General features: G+C 43.4%; 1 protein-coding gene across 1 annotated transcript; it reads right to left on the bottom strand.

The window, feature by feature from the left end:
- Positions 1 to 1337: 1337 nt before the first annotated feature.
- On the bottom strand, positions 1338 to 2848 carry LOC113566148 (hepatoma-derived growth factor-like). Its single transcript, XM_026990497.1, has 3 exons — positions 2433 to 2848; positions 1591 to 2366; positions 1338 to 1535 (listed from the first exon to the last, which is right to left on the bottom strand). The coding sequence occupies exons 1-2, from the start codon at positions 2781 to 2783 to the stop codon at positions 1614 to 1616; spliced, it is 1104 nt and encodes a 367-aa protein (XP_026846298.1). The 5' UTR covers positions 2784 to 2848; the 3' UTR covers positions 1338 to 1535; positions 1591 to 1613.
- Between the last annotated feature and the right edge of the window lie 11367 nt (positions 2849 to 14215).

The following is a 14215-nucleotide window of genomic DNA, read 5'->3' on the forward strand; positions in this document are numbered from 1 at the left end:
ATGGCTTATAATATAAGGCTCTTCATGTATGATACCCAGAAGAACAACTTTATCCATTGGCACACATTTGATCGATACATAAAGGACTAAAGGAACATGTATGTACATTTTTGTTCAATCTATTCGTTTTTAAAGAGATTGACAAACATATTCCATGTCCATCAATGATATACGAGAATGGCAGCTCCCAGGAGAAACTCAACAAGATATTTCCCACTCTAAAAAGGATCCGAGTCAGTCGCATAATGATAGACTTGTGCGGGGAAATCCAAAGGAATGGTAATCAAAGGTATTTTCCCTTTACGCATCACCCTGCTGCACTGCATGTCCACCATTTCGCGAGCAAAGAGACCCTGCTCCAGGTGACGCTCTCTTGGCGTTATGTGCAGCATTATGGCGATATGTGTTATGTGGCGAATTCTGGAAGCTGTTGGAGAAGGGAATTAGCCTCAAGCATCTATTTATTACCTGTTTATCCGCTGAGCTATTGACTCAACTGCCTTCTTACTCGTTGCAGATTTTTGCCAGTCTTATGGCAGCTGGGAAATGATTACATGGACTGTTGCAAGCGTGGAGCTGCTTTGGCATACCCTTGCCAGACAGAGAGGCCTGACTGATTAAAAGCCAGAAAGCAGGAGACGCTCTTAGGATGCTGTGTTGGTCACAGGAATACCTGAAAGTATACCGAAGGTGGCCATAGGTCAAACCTCTTTAAACGGCCATCGAAATCGATGTTGTGTAGAAGCAAAGGCTATAGGCTATAGGTCAAACGCATAAAACCCATATTTAATAAAAAAGGCACCGTCAATGTCTTAAAACAGTCTTAACTGTCTTAACTTAATACATTAGAAGATTGATGTACATCTTAGAGAGCTGAGCTATATGGGCATCGGTTTCTGAAGTATAGTGCATTTCTTGGAGCACCATTAGCAACGATATCGTGGAACTGTGACTCTCCGGAACGGAGCGGAGCTCGTTGAAAGCCATTTCGATTCTAGTTATTTGTGCCTTTTTTCTTAAATCAGATTCCTAAGTGGATTATGTATTGTATATACAAGCAACAGTTTTTCCTTTTCGCGGATAAATCGCAAGGAGAAGGCCATGCGCTCCAAGAAGGAGAGACGCTAGGGGAATATTGCATTGGAGAGTCTGCGGAGCATGCACAGATCGGTAGGAGAGAGCCTCCGATGGGCTAATCCCGACGAACAACTTGGCTAAAAGCGTTAGGAAAACTCAAGGAAGGCGCAAAAGAGTAAAGGAAAGATGCAGTTCGAAACATTAGGCGCGAGACAAACCAGACCCAGAACCAGGCCCGAACAGATTTAAATGCAAGCATGTACCATCCATAGCTTTATTTATTGTTAATCAAACACATTGTACTTCGTATGTGGATTAGAGTTAATTGGTTCGGCGGGATGTTGATGGTCCATCGTCTAAACTAAGTCAAATAAGGAACTTGATATTCATGTGCATGTTGTGGTAATTTTGTGAAGTTAGCAATAGAAGTTTGCCCTTTGGGAAATCGTCTTTTTGGGCTGTGAAACAAATAAATTAAAAAAAATATCATATTAATTTGTCGGAGGCTTTTACCTTTAATTGAATGGTTTGTTTTCCTATTCTTTAGCGGGAGCTGGGGTATTCCCTTGTTTGGCTTCAACGAGGTTGTAGTACGTGGCTTCGTCCATGGCGTTGCGTAGATTTGGATTGATGTTTTTAGTGTTGGCCTTGTAAATTTTGACCTCATTGCAGAAATCTGGCCAGAAGTCTTCCCCCTCAGCTAAGTTGAGCACCGTTTGGAAGCGCTCGTAAATGATCGTGGCCTTTTGACGAATGATTTTGGCCTGTGCATTGAACGCAGCCTCATCGGAGGCGTCCATCTTCCAGACATTCAAATTTCCCAAATATCGTCGCATCGAACGGATCGTTTCCACACTTTGTGGATTACGCAGCAGCATTAGCTTGGTCACATCCAATTTTTTTAATAGCTTCAGGTTCGTAAAGCAACGGCTCACATTAGCTCGACGCTGGTTCAAGCAGCAGCGGACCACTGCGGTTAGCTGAATTAAGTTCCGCTCTATAAACATAGCTGTCTCCTGTTTTTTGATCTCCTCTCGTAGTTTCACTTCTTCCTGCTTGGTCGTCTCGTTGGAAGAGGGTTCAGCGACGAGACGTCCTGGAAGCGATCTGGGATCTTTTTGTCCTGACAACAACTGGAGCTTCAGTAGATTGGCCTCTTTACGCGACTCATCCATCCAGGACTGCTCCGCAGCGGCATTTTCAAATCTCTTCGGCTTGTTGTAGTTGATGTTGATGCCGAAGACTTTGGATGGAGGCATATACAGCAACAGCATATCATTTTCTTTATTCTGTGTCGAAAACATTTTGTATTTTGAATTGTATTCTAAATTGTCTTCATGAACTGATTTACTTACGTTTGCTGGGTGTGATTGCTTTTGGTTGTTTGCAGTTTCTTGTTGCACAGTGGTCGCCTTCTCGGCCACTTCATCAATTGCAATCATAGCCCTGCGGAAATCGGCTTGCTTCAGGTGATGTTCAGTGGAATACTCTTCCTTAAGCTTGAGGTATGGCGTGAGGTTTTTCAGTAGTATGTAGCCGATCTGTCCCGAGCCATAAAAGCTCACAGTGTACTGCTTCTTCCTATTAACATCATGGGTAATCACCGCCGGCCATGGTTTGTAGCCGCGCACTTTGGCAAACACCAAATCGCCAACTTTGAACGATTTGCTAGTTTCTTGCTTAGCCATTTTCGATAAAGAATTCATCTTGCTTTACACACGTTTGTCTCTGTTAATCACAATCACAATCTCGACGTGACGAATGGAATGCTTGGGGAGGTTTTTTATGTCCGGCTCTCAAAAAATCGTTATCGTTTCTCTGCCACTATCCCGATTAATCCGAGTTTGTTTCATCCGCTGTTTTCATCATTGAGGAATGTGGAAAAAGGAAAATTAAAAGCTTGCATTTCAAAGATAATTTTAATTTATATTTTTTATACATATAATCAAGGTCTGGTGCATAACACACCTATCAGTATATAATAACTAACATTTATACAGGCGTTTTCCGTAAAGTCCAAGGATGTTTTGTGAACATAAATAAAATAAAAACATAAAATAAAAGCTTATTTCAGTGGGAAAACATAGAAGTATTTCCCTTTTTTCCTTCTGTTCCAATTTAATATTTTTATTTTTCTTATTAGCTCTGTATTATATGTAAAAAAAAGTTTTGGATCGTCGTCGTCCGATATTTGACTCATATCGGCGCGAGCAAGCAATACATTTACTATCAGTGGAAACGAAACAAAATTTCAAAATATGTTTGGCTGTTTTATAACAGCGATTGTGCTATTTTAATAATTCTCGTATTTATAATGCTAATATATGCCTGACCTTCTGACTTCACTGACTGCCTAAGCAGGTGTTTTCTAATTGCACAATTCCCTTTTCATTGTCTGTGAGCTCTCATGCAAGAAACGAACACACACGTTAGAGCCTTGGCTGTAATTCTTTTGTCCTCTTTCTCCCCTAGATCTAGATTTCCATACGTACCCACAGATGAAAGACTTAAGCTTAGTACTGCGTGGCAGCCGGTGTGACCAGATGTGCATGCTCTACGGTTACACTGTTATGTATTTGCTTACAAATAAAACCAGTTAAAATTCAAATATTGTATGAAAAGAAGCCGGAATTTACTATTTGTGGGTGCTGCAGGACGACAATGTACTGCGAAATCTCCTCAGTATTGGATAAAACCGTTCTTACATAACATAAATCCAATAAACATGTTCTTTATCTCCTAGAAATGAATAAATTGAATATCAATATAACCGGCTCCTTAATTAGATTCATTTTGTCTTCATTATTGCATTTTTCTAGCCGCCTTTTCATCGACGAAAATAAGAATATATCTGTTTCATCGAAATCACCGATAGTACCCTTGATGGTTGTCTTTGACACTTCTAATTGTATGAATTGCGAACACACACAGAACGCCAGATTGGAGCAAACGTCAACAATCTTCTGTTGATGTACTTGGCCGCTCTTCTCATTGCCATTTGGACTGGTCTGCATGGTAAACACGTCAAGATCATCAGCCGGAAAACTGAATATATTCTCCAGGGAGACTGTAGCGATTCTGCAGCACTTGGATATGAAGCGAACCTAGAACGAATGTTTCCGCTCAACAACAACCACTTAACAATTACTTATTACTAATTACATACAGGCTTCGATCCATTCAATTTTGAAATTCAATAAAACGCAAAATCGCTAAAATTCCACGATTTAAAACATGGTGTACGGGTCTTATGACTAGCAACTAACATTCAGAATGGCTCGTATGTATTAGAACATGGTAATGATGTTCCATAAAGTATACAGCTTATAAAAATAATGATACATTTTCTGGTATATGAATAATGAAGATATGTATGATTTCCTGTCATGGATTTTGTACAATTTTTCATTTGAGTTAACGTTTACTGTTCAATGAAATATTTTGTAGCCCTTGGAATATTTAATCAGCAATAGAATTCTCTGTTCTGTTTTCTTCTTTAATAATTATTATTTAAAATCCATATTTTCACAGTCAAATTTAAGCAGAACGATTCTTGTATGCTCTTTAGATTGAGTATTGTAATATGGTAAATAATATTTTGGATTGTGCTTTCATTGAATTTCTGTGGCCCAATGTAAAATCATTAGCATGATAAATTTAACTGTAGGCATGTACATTGCCTAGGGCGTAAATGTTTTCGTTACTGATTATGTATTGCTTGGTCAAGTTGTTCCAGAATCAGGTATCAGGTACCGCCTTCTACTAATCCACCGCAGATGTGGTTTACCAGACGCCGCAGACGAGCGTACAATATGTAAATATGTGTCCGTTCCTCTGGCAGTAATAGCACGAGATGTGTGTGTGTGTTGCATCGAGGTTCCCAAGTTGGTTAATGTTAGGTTAGGTCGAGCTATTGTATAACATGGTACTATTTGTACCGCAGATGAGGTTTAACGGTGGTAAAATTCTTTATGACGGTACAGCTAGGAATTTGCTATATACATATGTCAGGGTCAGCGTTTCAGCGTCAGATATTGTACTGCTTTTGTTGGGCTAACGCCGGCGTTACATTGAAGTCGCCAAGTGAATAATTACTAATTACCACTGTATTTGCACGTTCCTTAGGCAGTACATTTTTTTTGGATATAGCATGTTTTTTTGGAGATGCGTCTGTATCTGATTTTATTGGAGGTAAATTCATACAATTTTACCTATATCACGGCTTGTTAAAAGTTAAACTTTGATGGTTAAAAAAGTGGCTGTTAAGTTTGCCCCAAAAGCCGCGGGAACGCTTAGTTTGGCTTGAGACCCACCTGGGATAATTATGGCAAAGTTTTCGACTCCTATATCAATAGCCCCTGAGCGTGGGCTTGAGCCGGAGAATGAGCCCCGAATATGTAAGCTTCTTTGTTGTGAGCTGCTTTTCGTATTATGCCGGGGCCAAAGTCGCTCATAAATTTAATGATGTTTTTGCTTTTCCTTTTAGCGTTGTTGTTCCGCCCCCTTCTACAGCTCAACATCAACCTTAACCTCCTTCTGCTTCTGCTTTTGCATTTTTCAGAGCTTCACTTTGGTTTTCCGCATTGGAAGGAGGTCCATGCTACTTGGCGCCTAATGAACGCGTTGATGAGGCAGGCGCCCAGGCAGCGCCGCCGCATAAAACTTGACTTTCAACCCAGCCTCCGAGCAGCGGGTGCTGCTGCTGCTGCTACTGCTGCAAGTGTGTCTAACGTTCCAGAAATAACATTTGTAGGTAATAAATTCTAAAGATAATACACCCACAAGGACCCAGAGTGGGCCAACCCGCCGTACTGGCCCTAGAACGAGCCTAGGCTCGACACATAACTCCGGTCGACTCCTGGACGGGGCAGAGGAGTCTGCTCTGCTCTTGTATTTACGAGTATTGCAGCGCGGGGCAGTGGCAGCTTCTACTAAGCTAAGCGCAAATATAAATTGTGCCGGAATGGCGGTTCTACGGGGGATTTGGGGGTAAACCTCACGCACATTGAAATATTATACCTGCAATTGGCGGTGCTGCTGAGACGCGTTTTTGTGTTCCACAGTACTATGGTGGGGGTTTGGCGTTAATGAGGCTGAATGTGAGAGGGAGTGTGTTTTCTAGGGTTAAGCAGGAGTGCGGTGGTGCTTTAACCCAATGCGTATGTATGTACTCGTGGTATGATTAACCACTTTTATTTTTAACCTTTTTTATTAACCATTTTTATTTTGGTTCAATTTTCTAAAAGGTAGGTATTTGATGCTTTGTAAATTTGAGTAATTGAATTATTTCAGAAGAAAACTTAGCGAATAGAAAATAATTTGTATGGCGAATAAGGTCTTTGCCATATAAATTATGGACTTATCTTGCATTATGTACATATGTATGTATGTGTGCGGATTTCTATTCGAAATACGAATATTTACATATGTATTTGGTCTTTAGGAAAATTATATATAAAGAGATATATGGAATGAAATGTGGAATAGTATACCTTCGCAGACCTCTGAAATCAGGCCGTACTTATATTTGTATGACAATTTTTGTTGTACAACATTTTTCACTTAAGCCACAAAAAGTAAAGACCAAAGGCAAGCTGGTTCTCCGCTTACAGGAGCTGCAAAGGAGGTGTATGCTAAGGGTGTGTCATGGTATGGCAGTCAAAGAGAGATGTTGCAAGGGCGGCAGCACCGTGTCGTTAGTTTACATCCTTGTAATTACAATCCAGAGACAGAGGGAGCAACGCACACGCCCAGCGCTCGGTTTTATGGCCCGGGATGAGGATGGCGATGAGCCAGGCACCCGGGATGAGTACTCGTAATACAAGTCCAAGGTGGGGCCCCCACTCCCACCCAAAAAATGGAATCCAGTCTCCTGCCGGGTCATCGATGTCGGAGCGGTTTCGGGTCGGTAAATCCTCCGACTACATATGCAGATTATCTTTGTTGGAAGGTTGGACGGAGGCGGCGTCCCTTTTTGTTTGGGTTTTTTGTTTTTTGGCTGGCGAACAACAAAAATTATGCCATAAAAATGTTGTTGCTAATGTCGAGAGGGGGCGCGGAGTATACACCTACTTACGAGTATATTTAGAAAGGAGCCACCTCCAACGCCGCCACTAAGGCAGCCACAAAATGCCGCATTAAAATCACAAAAAATATAAATACAATATGCAGGGAGCCTTTGTCGGAGCCCCAGCCACAGCCCCAGTCCCGGCCCTTGCCCCACCGTCACCTCCATTCCCATTTCCCCACGATTCCCCGCAACTGATTTTCGGAAGGAAGCCGGGAACTTTTATGCTTTTGGAAAATTACGTGAGAGGTTCGGCGCGGTGCTCGGCGTGGCGTCAGGGTTGACGCAGGAAGGGAGACGTAACTTTCGAAAGTTTGCCAGCGATAAAGGGCACTACAACAATTTTTTCCCAATATGGAATATTTCCCGTTATTACTTTCAGCAAAAATTGCGTGGAGGGAGCGACGCCTTGGAGCGGTGGAGAGCTTTGCTTGATTAGGATCCAAGCCTCAGATAAGCCTTATGTATACATTCGACAATATGCAAGTCCTGTGGCTCATGTAAGCTGCTTCTGTAGTCGATGCATACTCGGACCTGTAGAGCGTCTTGTCACCAAGTTCTTGTGGCTCTCATTGATCGCAGCGACGAGGGCGGAAAGAGAACGGGGAATAGGGGAAGATCCCGATAGCGGAAGGCTCCAATGCATACCTTTGTTGGTGCTGGGTGGCTGAATGGGGTGATCCAACTCTCGAGTGTCTGACGAAGAAGGTCTCCCAATTGGAAGCCCCAAACAAGAATTATATTTACTTTAGCCCAGCAATGGTAAAAAGTCTGCAAAGTCCCATTGCAGCACTGATGGCCTGGCTGTGGTGATGATAGATAGTGAGGAGAAGGGCCTTCTGGTTGCATCCTGAAGGATGTACCAGCCGAACTCCTGTGTAGGCTGTTGGCCAAAGCTACCTCTAAGACGTCAATAGCCACAACGCTGTGTGTGGATGTTCTGATATCAACGAGTGACTGAATCACCCCTATATAGTATAGACTATCAACTAACCGAGATGTAGCAAATGTGGGTGAGGAATACATCAGGATCGCCGGTGCATCAAAGATCTTCCCTTCCGTGACCACAGTCAATGAGGGCTCCCTGCAGCTTGAGCCTTGATCCAAGGCTAGCTATAATTTTTTTTGTCTTTGCTCGTTTCGAATCTATAGATATCGTGAGTTGTCTATCCTCTGTGCCTTGAGTCTTGACTCCCGACCCGTCGGTTGTACCGTAACATTCTCTCCAGAAGGTAATGATGGCTACTTGGTGATCGGCTGGAGAAGGTCCAAGCTGACTCTACATCAGGCATTGAGGGACCTGTAAAAACGAAGCTTCCATCTGTGTCTTTCGGCTCCAAGAGCTCCTTCTGCTTTCCGATCGGGCCTTTGCTTGGTGGCGCGGTAATAAGATCCTGACGTCGGACGGCCTGTGAGTGCATCCCCAATAAACGTCGATACTCCCTAGCACAAAAAAAAAAAAAAAAACAGTAGAAAAGGTTCATGACTGGCTGCCAGGAAACGACATCGGTTTCTGCTGGCCAAGGAAACTCTCTACGAGAAGGCCAAAGGGGTCGCATCGAGGCTCTATAAAGCCGTGGAAGAAGCTCCATAAACCACACTGGCTGAAAATCGAATGAGGTCGATTGAAATGACTCTCCGAAGGCCCTCAGAGGCAGTGGATAGCACGACAATAAAGGTCACAACACAGGGAGGAAGACACCAGTGGCTTCTGCAGCCACACACGGCAACGAATAGATTGAGGGAGTCGGGGTCACCACCACACACCACAACACAGACTCGAAAATTATGTATAATTGTGTTTTTTTCTTGTTTTTGAAGCCTACAAAAACTTGCCTAACATTTCTATAAAAATAGATGGTAAAACACAATCAATTAAATGTCAACTCTCCACTCTACTGTCTGCTACGTAGCGTATCACAAAACTCTGCCACATTTGATGGTCTCTTAAGCAGGCGGCATCCCTAGGATCCCCATTAAACTGCAATCCCCACCAGATGTGTGGCTGGGGGGTTGGGGACACGAATGTCGTAAAATATGAGAAATATTTCGTTTGCTTTGGCTGTATCTTTGCATCGTGTGATACATTATTCTTCTCTCCATTGTTTGCCGCATCTGCCCCCGCCCCAGGTCTCCATAGTTTCCCATTGTTATTCTGGCTCTGTTTTTTTCTATCTGTCTGGTTGGTCTTTAATGTGTCACCGCGGAGACATCTATTAAAACTTCATTCATATTGCGGTTGCAGGATATACATACGTACGTACACCCGATGGGCAGGATCCCCAGGACTCATTCAAATCTGATTTTGGAAAATGTATGAATACTAGTATGTTGGGAACACCCGCCCCCGACCAGTCAACAACAGCGAGTTCAAAAATTTGATGAGCTGCAGCTTCAAAACGAAACTCCAGCTCCTCCGGAAAGTCCATCTGTCAAACATTGTGCCTGGCGACAGTTTTTGTTGGTATTTTTATACCTGATACTCAAAGAGTATAGGGGTATATTAGATTTGTGGGGAAAATGGACGTGTAACACTCAGGAGGAAACGTTTTAGACCCCATCAAGTATATGTTTATGTACTCGATCAGCATTAATAACTATCCCGATGAGACCTAGATCTTAAAGACTATAAAAGCTAAAGCAACCAAATTGTGTATCCTGAATTTTGTGATATTACAATGTTACAAGTTACAATCTCTAAATTTCGCCCCACCTTCTTCCATACCAGACGAAAATCTGTGGCATCCACAAGATACGAGTGAAGAAAGCGCAGAATTATAGAGAATAGATCTAAATATTATTATAGCCAGAATGAACAAATCAATTCGCAGTGGCCAGTCAACGCAGTCCAGGCGCTTACTCTCTTTCGTCGTGCAATGTGTGCGCCCTCTGCCGTAGGGTAGCCATGCTGACTGAGTATCGGGTAAAAATGTAGAGTCGCGGCCGTATCTGCGACTCGCAACGTTCCCACTCGTTATTGTTGTTTTTGTGGGGAGAGTGCGATGGAAAGATGGGATCCTGCTTATGATGATGTTGTTGCCTTTTTGATGGTTCGGTTTTTTTGGGAGGGGGAGGAGGAGAAACCGTAGTCGTATGTTAAAATATGAGCACATTTTCCCCCTCTCTGTGTGTGAGCTCAACATGTGGCATTATCTCTACCCTGCTCAGTCCCCCCCAATCCTCATTCTCAATAGCCATTTCACCTATCCCCATCCAGCCATCCTGCCATCCAGCCATCCTGCTACCTGGCAACCATATGTGGCCTTTTATTACGATTATGATTACGTGTAAGTGCAGGAGGGGCTGTGTCCTGTCCCCTAGGGCTGTTGGGGTTCCATTAAAGAAATCAGAAACCAGGAACAGCTGACAGAATCAATATATGGCCTCCTCTTCTGCCCTGCTCTGCTCTGCTCTGACTATCTACCTCATTATGCTAATCATAATGATTAGAGGAAAGTAGAGGAGAAGAGCCTAGAAGTGGTATGAGGGTATGGGTAGAATCCGAAAAACCAATCTCTGCTCTGCTCGCAGCAATTTGTCACGCTGACTGTCGGGGCCCCCAACCACAGCCCCAACAATGGAACTCAGTCTTTTTATCGACCGCATCAGATCTTTCAAATAATCTGAGAAAGCCCAAAAACGAAACTACGGCGAAAATTAAAACAAGAGACCCAAGTCCAGCCCAAGTTCCAAAACGGAACGAACGAATTTTAAATACCCTTTCCGTATACGAGAATGTATACGTTCCAGAGTAAATTTCTGCATAGGATCTGCGGAGCTGAGTAGTATATCCGTAACCGTGACATTGCCAAGGACCTAAACGTTCCACTTGTTGGTAATGGTATCAACAATCAAGCGCATAACCATATTTGTAAGCTCAGAAACCACCCTAATGTACTGGCGAGGCGTCTTGCGAGGTCGACCCAGTCGACCTGCTCAACAGGATGATCTAAGAGGACCTCTATTATATATATTATATAATGTATACTATATATAATATATTATATATAAATTGAAATACATATTTTGGTGGTAGTTTTGAATGATTTCTAGAGCTAGTCGCGATATGTGATTGAGTTCTTCAGATTTCTGAAAAGTACAAAAGACGTTGTACTTGTCGTGGCGTAGATTGTATGGATATTGAAAGAAAACATTAAATATTAAAAAAAATGTAGATATGCGCGTAGATATAGGACTATTTTCAAATACTTATAAATATTGTACGGTGGAATTGGTTCTTAGGAAAATATCCATTGGGGAATTGGGACTTTCTCTTTAAACAACTTTCCATAGACCTTCCTTTCTGTTCAGTTCGCCACTCAACCATTCCCTGGCTCTGCTCCCTTTGTTACTAACCGAATGGCATTGTCAGTGGACTCTGCAGATTAGGTGACGATTAATTTGAGCAGACGATTGTGAGAGAGAGATGGGGGGAAAACCCCGGTCAAATGGTCCGGCGGTCAGTTAACCAGATGCCAGAAAACGGGCCAAAACCAAAACCAAAGCCAAAGCTTATGCCAGAGCTCCAGCTCTGCAGCTCTGCAGCTCCAGTTTAAGTTTCAGTTCCAGTCGAATTTCTGGCAGAGACAAAGACAAGTTCTTGTTTTATTTAATGTGGCACAGCCAAGGCGACGACGACGGCGACGGCGTTGGCGATGTGCTCATTGATAATCATAATCAAGCTAATGATGCGGCAGACGATAAGCTGCTGCTCCCAGAGCCAGAGCCAGAGCCAGGCCCAGACCCAGACCGTTCCGGCTATGTTCGTCGAACGGCTTTAATGATGATATAGCATCATGTCCATGTCCATCGCCATAGCCGTTGCCGGCAGCAGTAGCAGCACCATCGGTTCCCGGTACGAATTGATCGCATCGCCACAGTGACGATATCTTCAATTGGTTCCGAAACATTCCTCAACCCAGGGTCCGGGCCCGAGTCGGGACCATGTCACAGGCACTTGCTCTGCAGTGTCTACTTATCCAAGCCAATTATCTCATGGGGCCATGGCCACAGCCAGAGCCAGCCAAAGTTGGGAGAAAAACCGATTGGCTCATCGAAGATTGGAGGAGCGCCAGCGAGGCTCCTCTGCCGTTGAAGCCGTTGAGAGACCCACTACTGCCTACTGCTGCTGGCTAATGAGTGCAATTTGCTTCTTGTCTTGGCCACTAAATGCTCGCATTAGTTTAGATAAATAGCTTAATTAATACGTTTAGTCTGCCTCTGTGTGCGAGTGTATGCCACTGGGCTATGGGCAAGCGGTCGGTAGCTTTCGTTCTCGCTCTTCCTTTTACCCTCCGCTCCCTGCTGCTCTCTGCCGCACCCTGCCGCTCTCTGTCGCTCTCTGCCGCTCCCCCCCGCCGCTACAATTACAACAATAACGAGCGGCAATTATTAGCCTAATGGCATTGTTTGATTTCCGTACTGCACTTTTGGGGGGCCAAAGTGCGAGATCCGCTAAGTGGGGAAATATTTGCGACCAACGGAGTGGCGGTGCGGTGCGGCGCGGAGTGGTGCGGCAGTGTTAATGTGTTTTGTCGGGGCAAATAGATGGATGGTACCGTTCAATGGAACCATTAACGTTATTCCACACGGCTCTCGATTAAAGTGGTTTATATGTATGTATGTTTAATCTTTATGAAGAAATTAGAGCTCGAAAAATATCTATTGTACGAATCAAAGTTTTTCTAAAAGGATTAGCATTAGGATATAGGATATTTCTTATAAAAATGTCTTATTGATTGGTTATCCGAATGAAAAATATAATCTGAATCATCAAAAATCATCTGAAGCCTGTACGATCTATATATGATTTATGATTTATCATTATACGCACACCTCTACCTCTGGAGAGGTTTCCGGCAATGCCAGACACTTGTATCCCCACTCTTGCCTTTGTATAAAAATCGATTTCTCACGTTTTCGATTTCATTTCTCTCGCCGGATCGATTCAAATCGATTTCCCTGCCTTGCCGCCTAATGACTGCCCCAGATAGAAAATTCCACAACAAACGACAGAGAAACATGGGGAAAGGGGGAAGGAGAAAAAAGAAACAATACAAAGGGCAGGCCGCTTCTTGACCGACAGTCGAACGTCGCGATACGCCCCCATGGTAGCCACCACAATGGCCGTGACTAATGCAAAATGCCTGGCGATGCTCATAAACACCTCATCAGCGATCATTACGATGCCTTCTACGAACGAAATTACGATAGAAATAAGCCCAGACCCAAAAGAAATCCCAAACGAAATATATGTCTCAATAAATCTGGCCAACGCCGACGCCTGCCCCATCATCATCATCATCATCATCGCCGTCGCCGTCGCCGTCGCCGTCACCGTCGTCGTCGTGGTCGCATCCCCAGCATAACTATAAATCTCTTGGCCGATCGCAGCTCGTTAAAAAATTAAATTAATAAAACTTAATTTGCACACAAGGCAACAAAGACAAATAAAAAAAGCAGCTTAGCGCTTTAAAAAAAAAAAACTAAAGCAGCACCAAAAAAAAAGCGAAAGACAATAGGCCCCTCCAAATGACCAAATCAGAGCTCCAAATTAGCAGCCCACCACTTGGTGGATCATTCCTCCGCTCTGTGCGGTGTTGTTGTCGAGGCATACCCTTTATCAGAGGGTAGCATGGCCATCGCCGTAGGTAAGGTGGCATTTTCAGTAGAGAACATACATTCTGGTCAACCGATCATATCTTTCAGACCCTAATTGACTGCAATCTATACAGACTCTTCTTGTGTTCCAAAGTTGAAGCTTCCATAAGAAAGGGTATCCCAAGCTTCGACTCGAATTGTTCATTTCGTTTTTAGTTATTTGAATTTATTTTGTTTTATTTTTTTGAGGGCGTTGCGACGTCGGCTCGCTCGGCCTGATAATGATCGATTTGGGGCTCGAAAAATGTGTCAAAAGCAACACGAAAGCCACTCCAATGAGTCGACGGATTTGATTGTGGCTCACACAATTGTTGGTGCTTCGACGGATGATTGATGGAGCGGACAATGGAGCAGGGAGCAGAGTGGACACAAGGGGGAAGGATTCTCATCATGAATTCTCCCCCTAGTAAG

This window comes from Drosophila persimilis, unplaced genomic scaffold (assembly GCF_003286085.1).
Source record: "Drosophila persimilis strain 14011-0111.01,24,50 unplaced genomic scaffold, DperRS2 tig00000579-arrow-pilon, whole genome shotgun sequence".
NCBI classification, from domain to species: Eukaryota; Metazoa; Arthropoda; class Insecta; order Diptera; family Drosophilidae; genus Drosophila; species Drosophila persimilis.

Coding starts and splice junctions, on each gene's coding strand:
- LOC113566148 (XM_026990497.1), bottom strand. CDS start 2,783: ATGAATTCTTTATCGAAAATGGCTAAGCAAGAAACTAGCAAATCGTTC. Junction 2,367..2,432: donor AGCAATCACACCCAGCAAAC/GTAAGTAAATCA, acceptor TTTTCGACACAG/AATAAAGAAAATGATATGCT.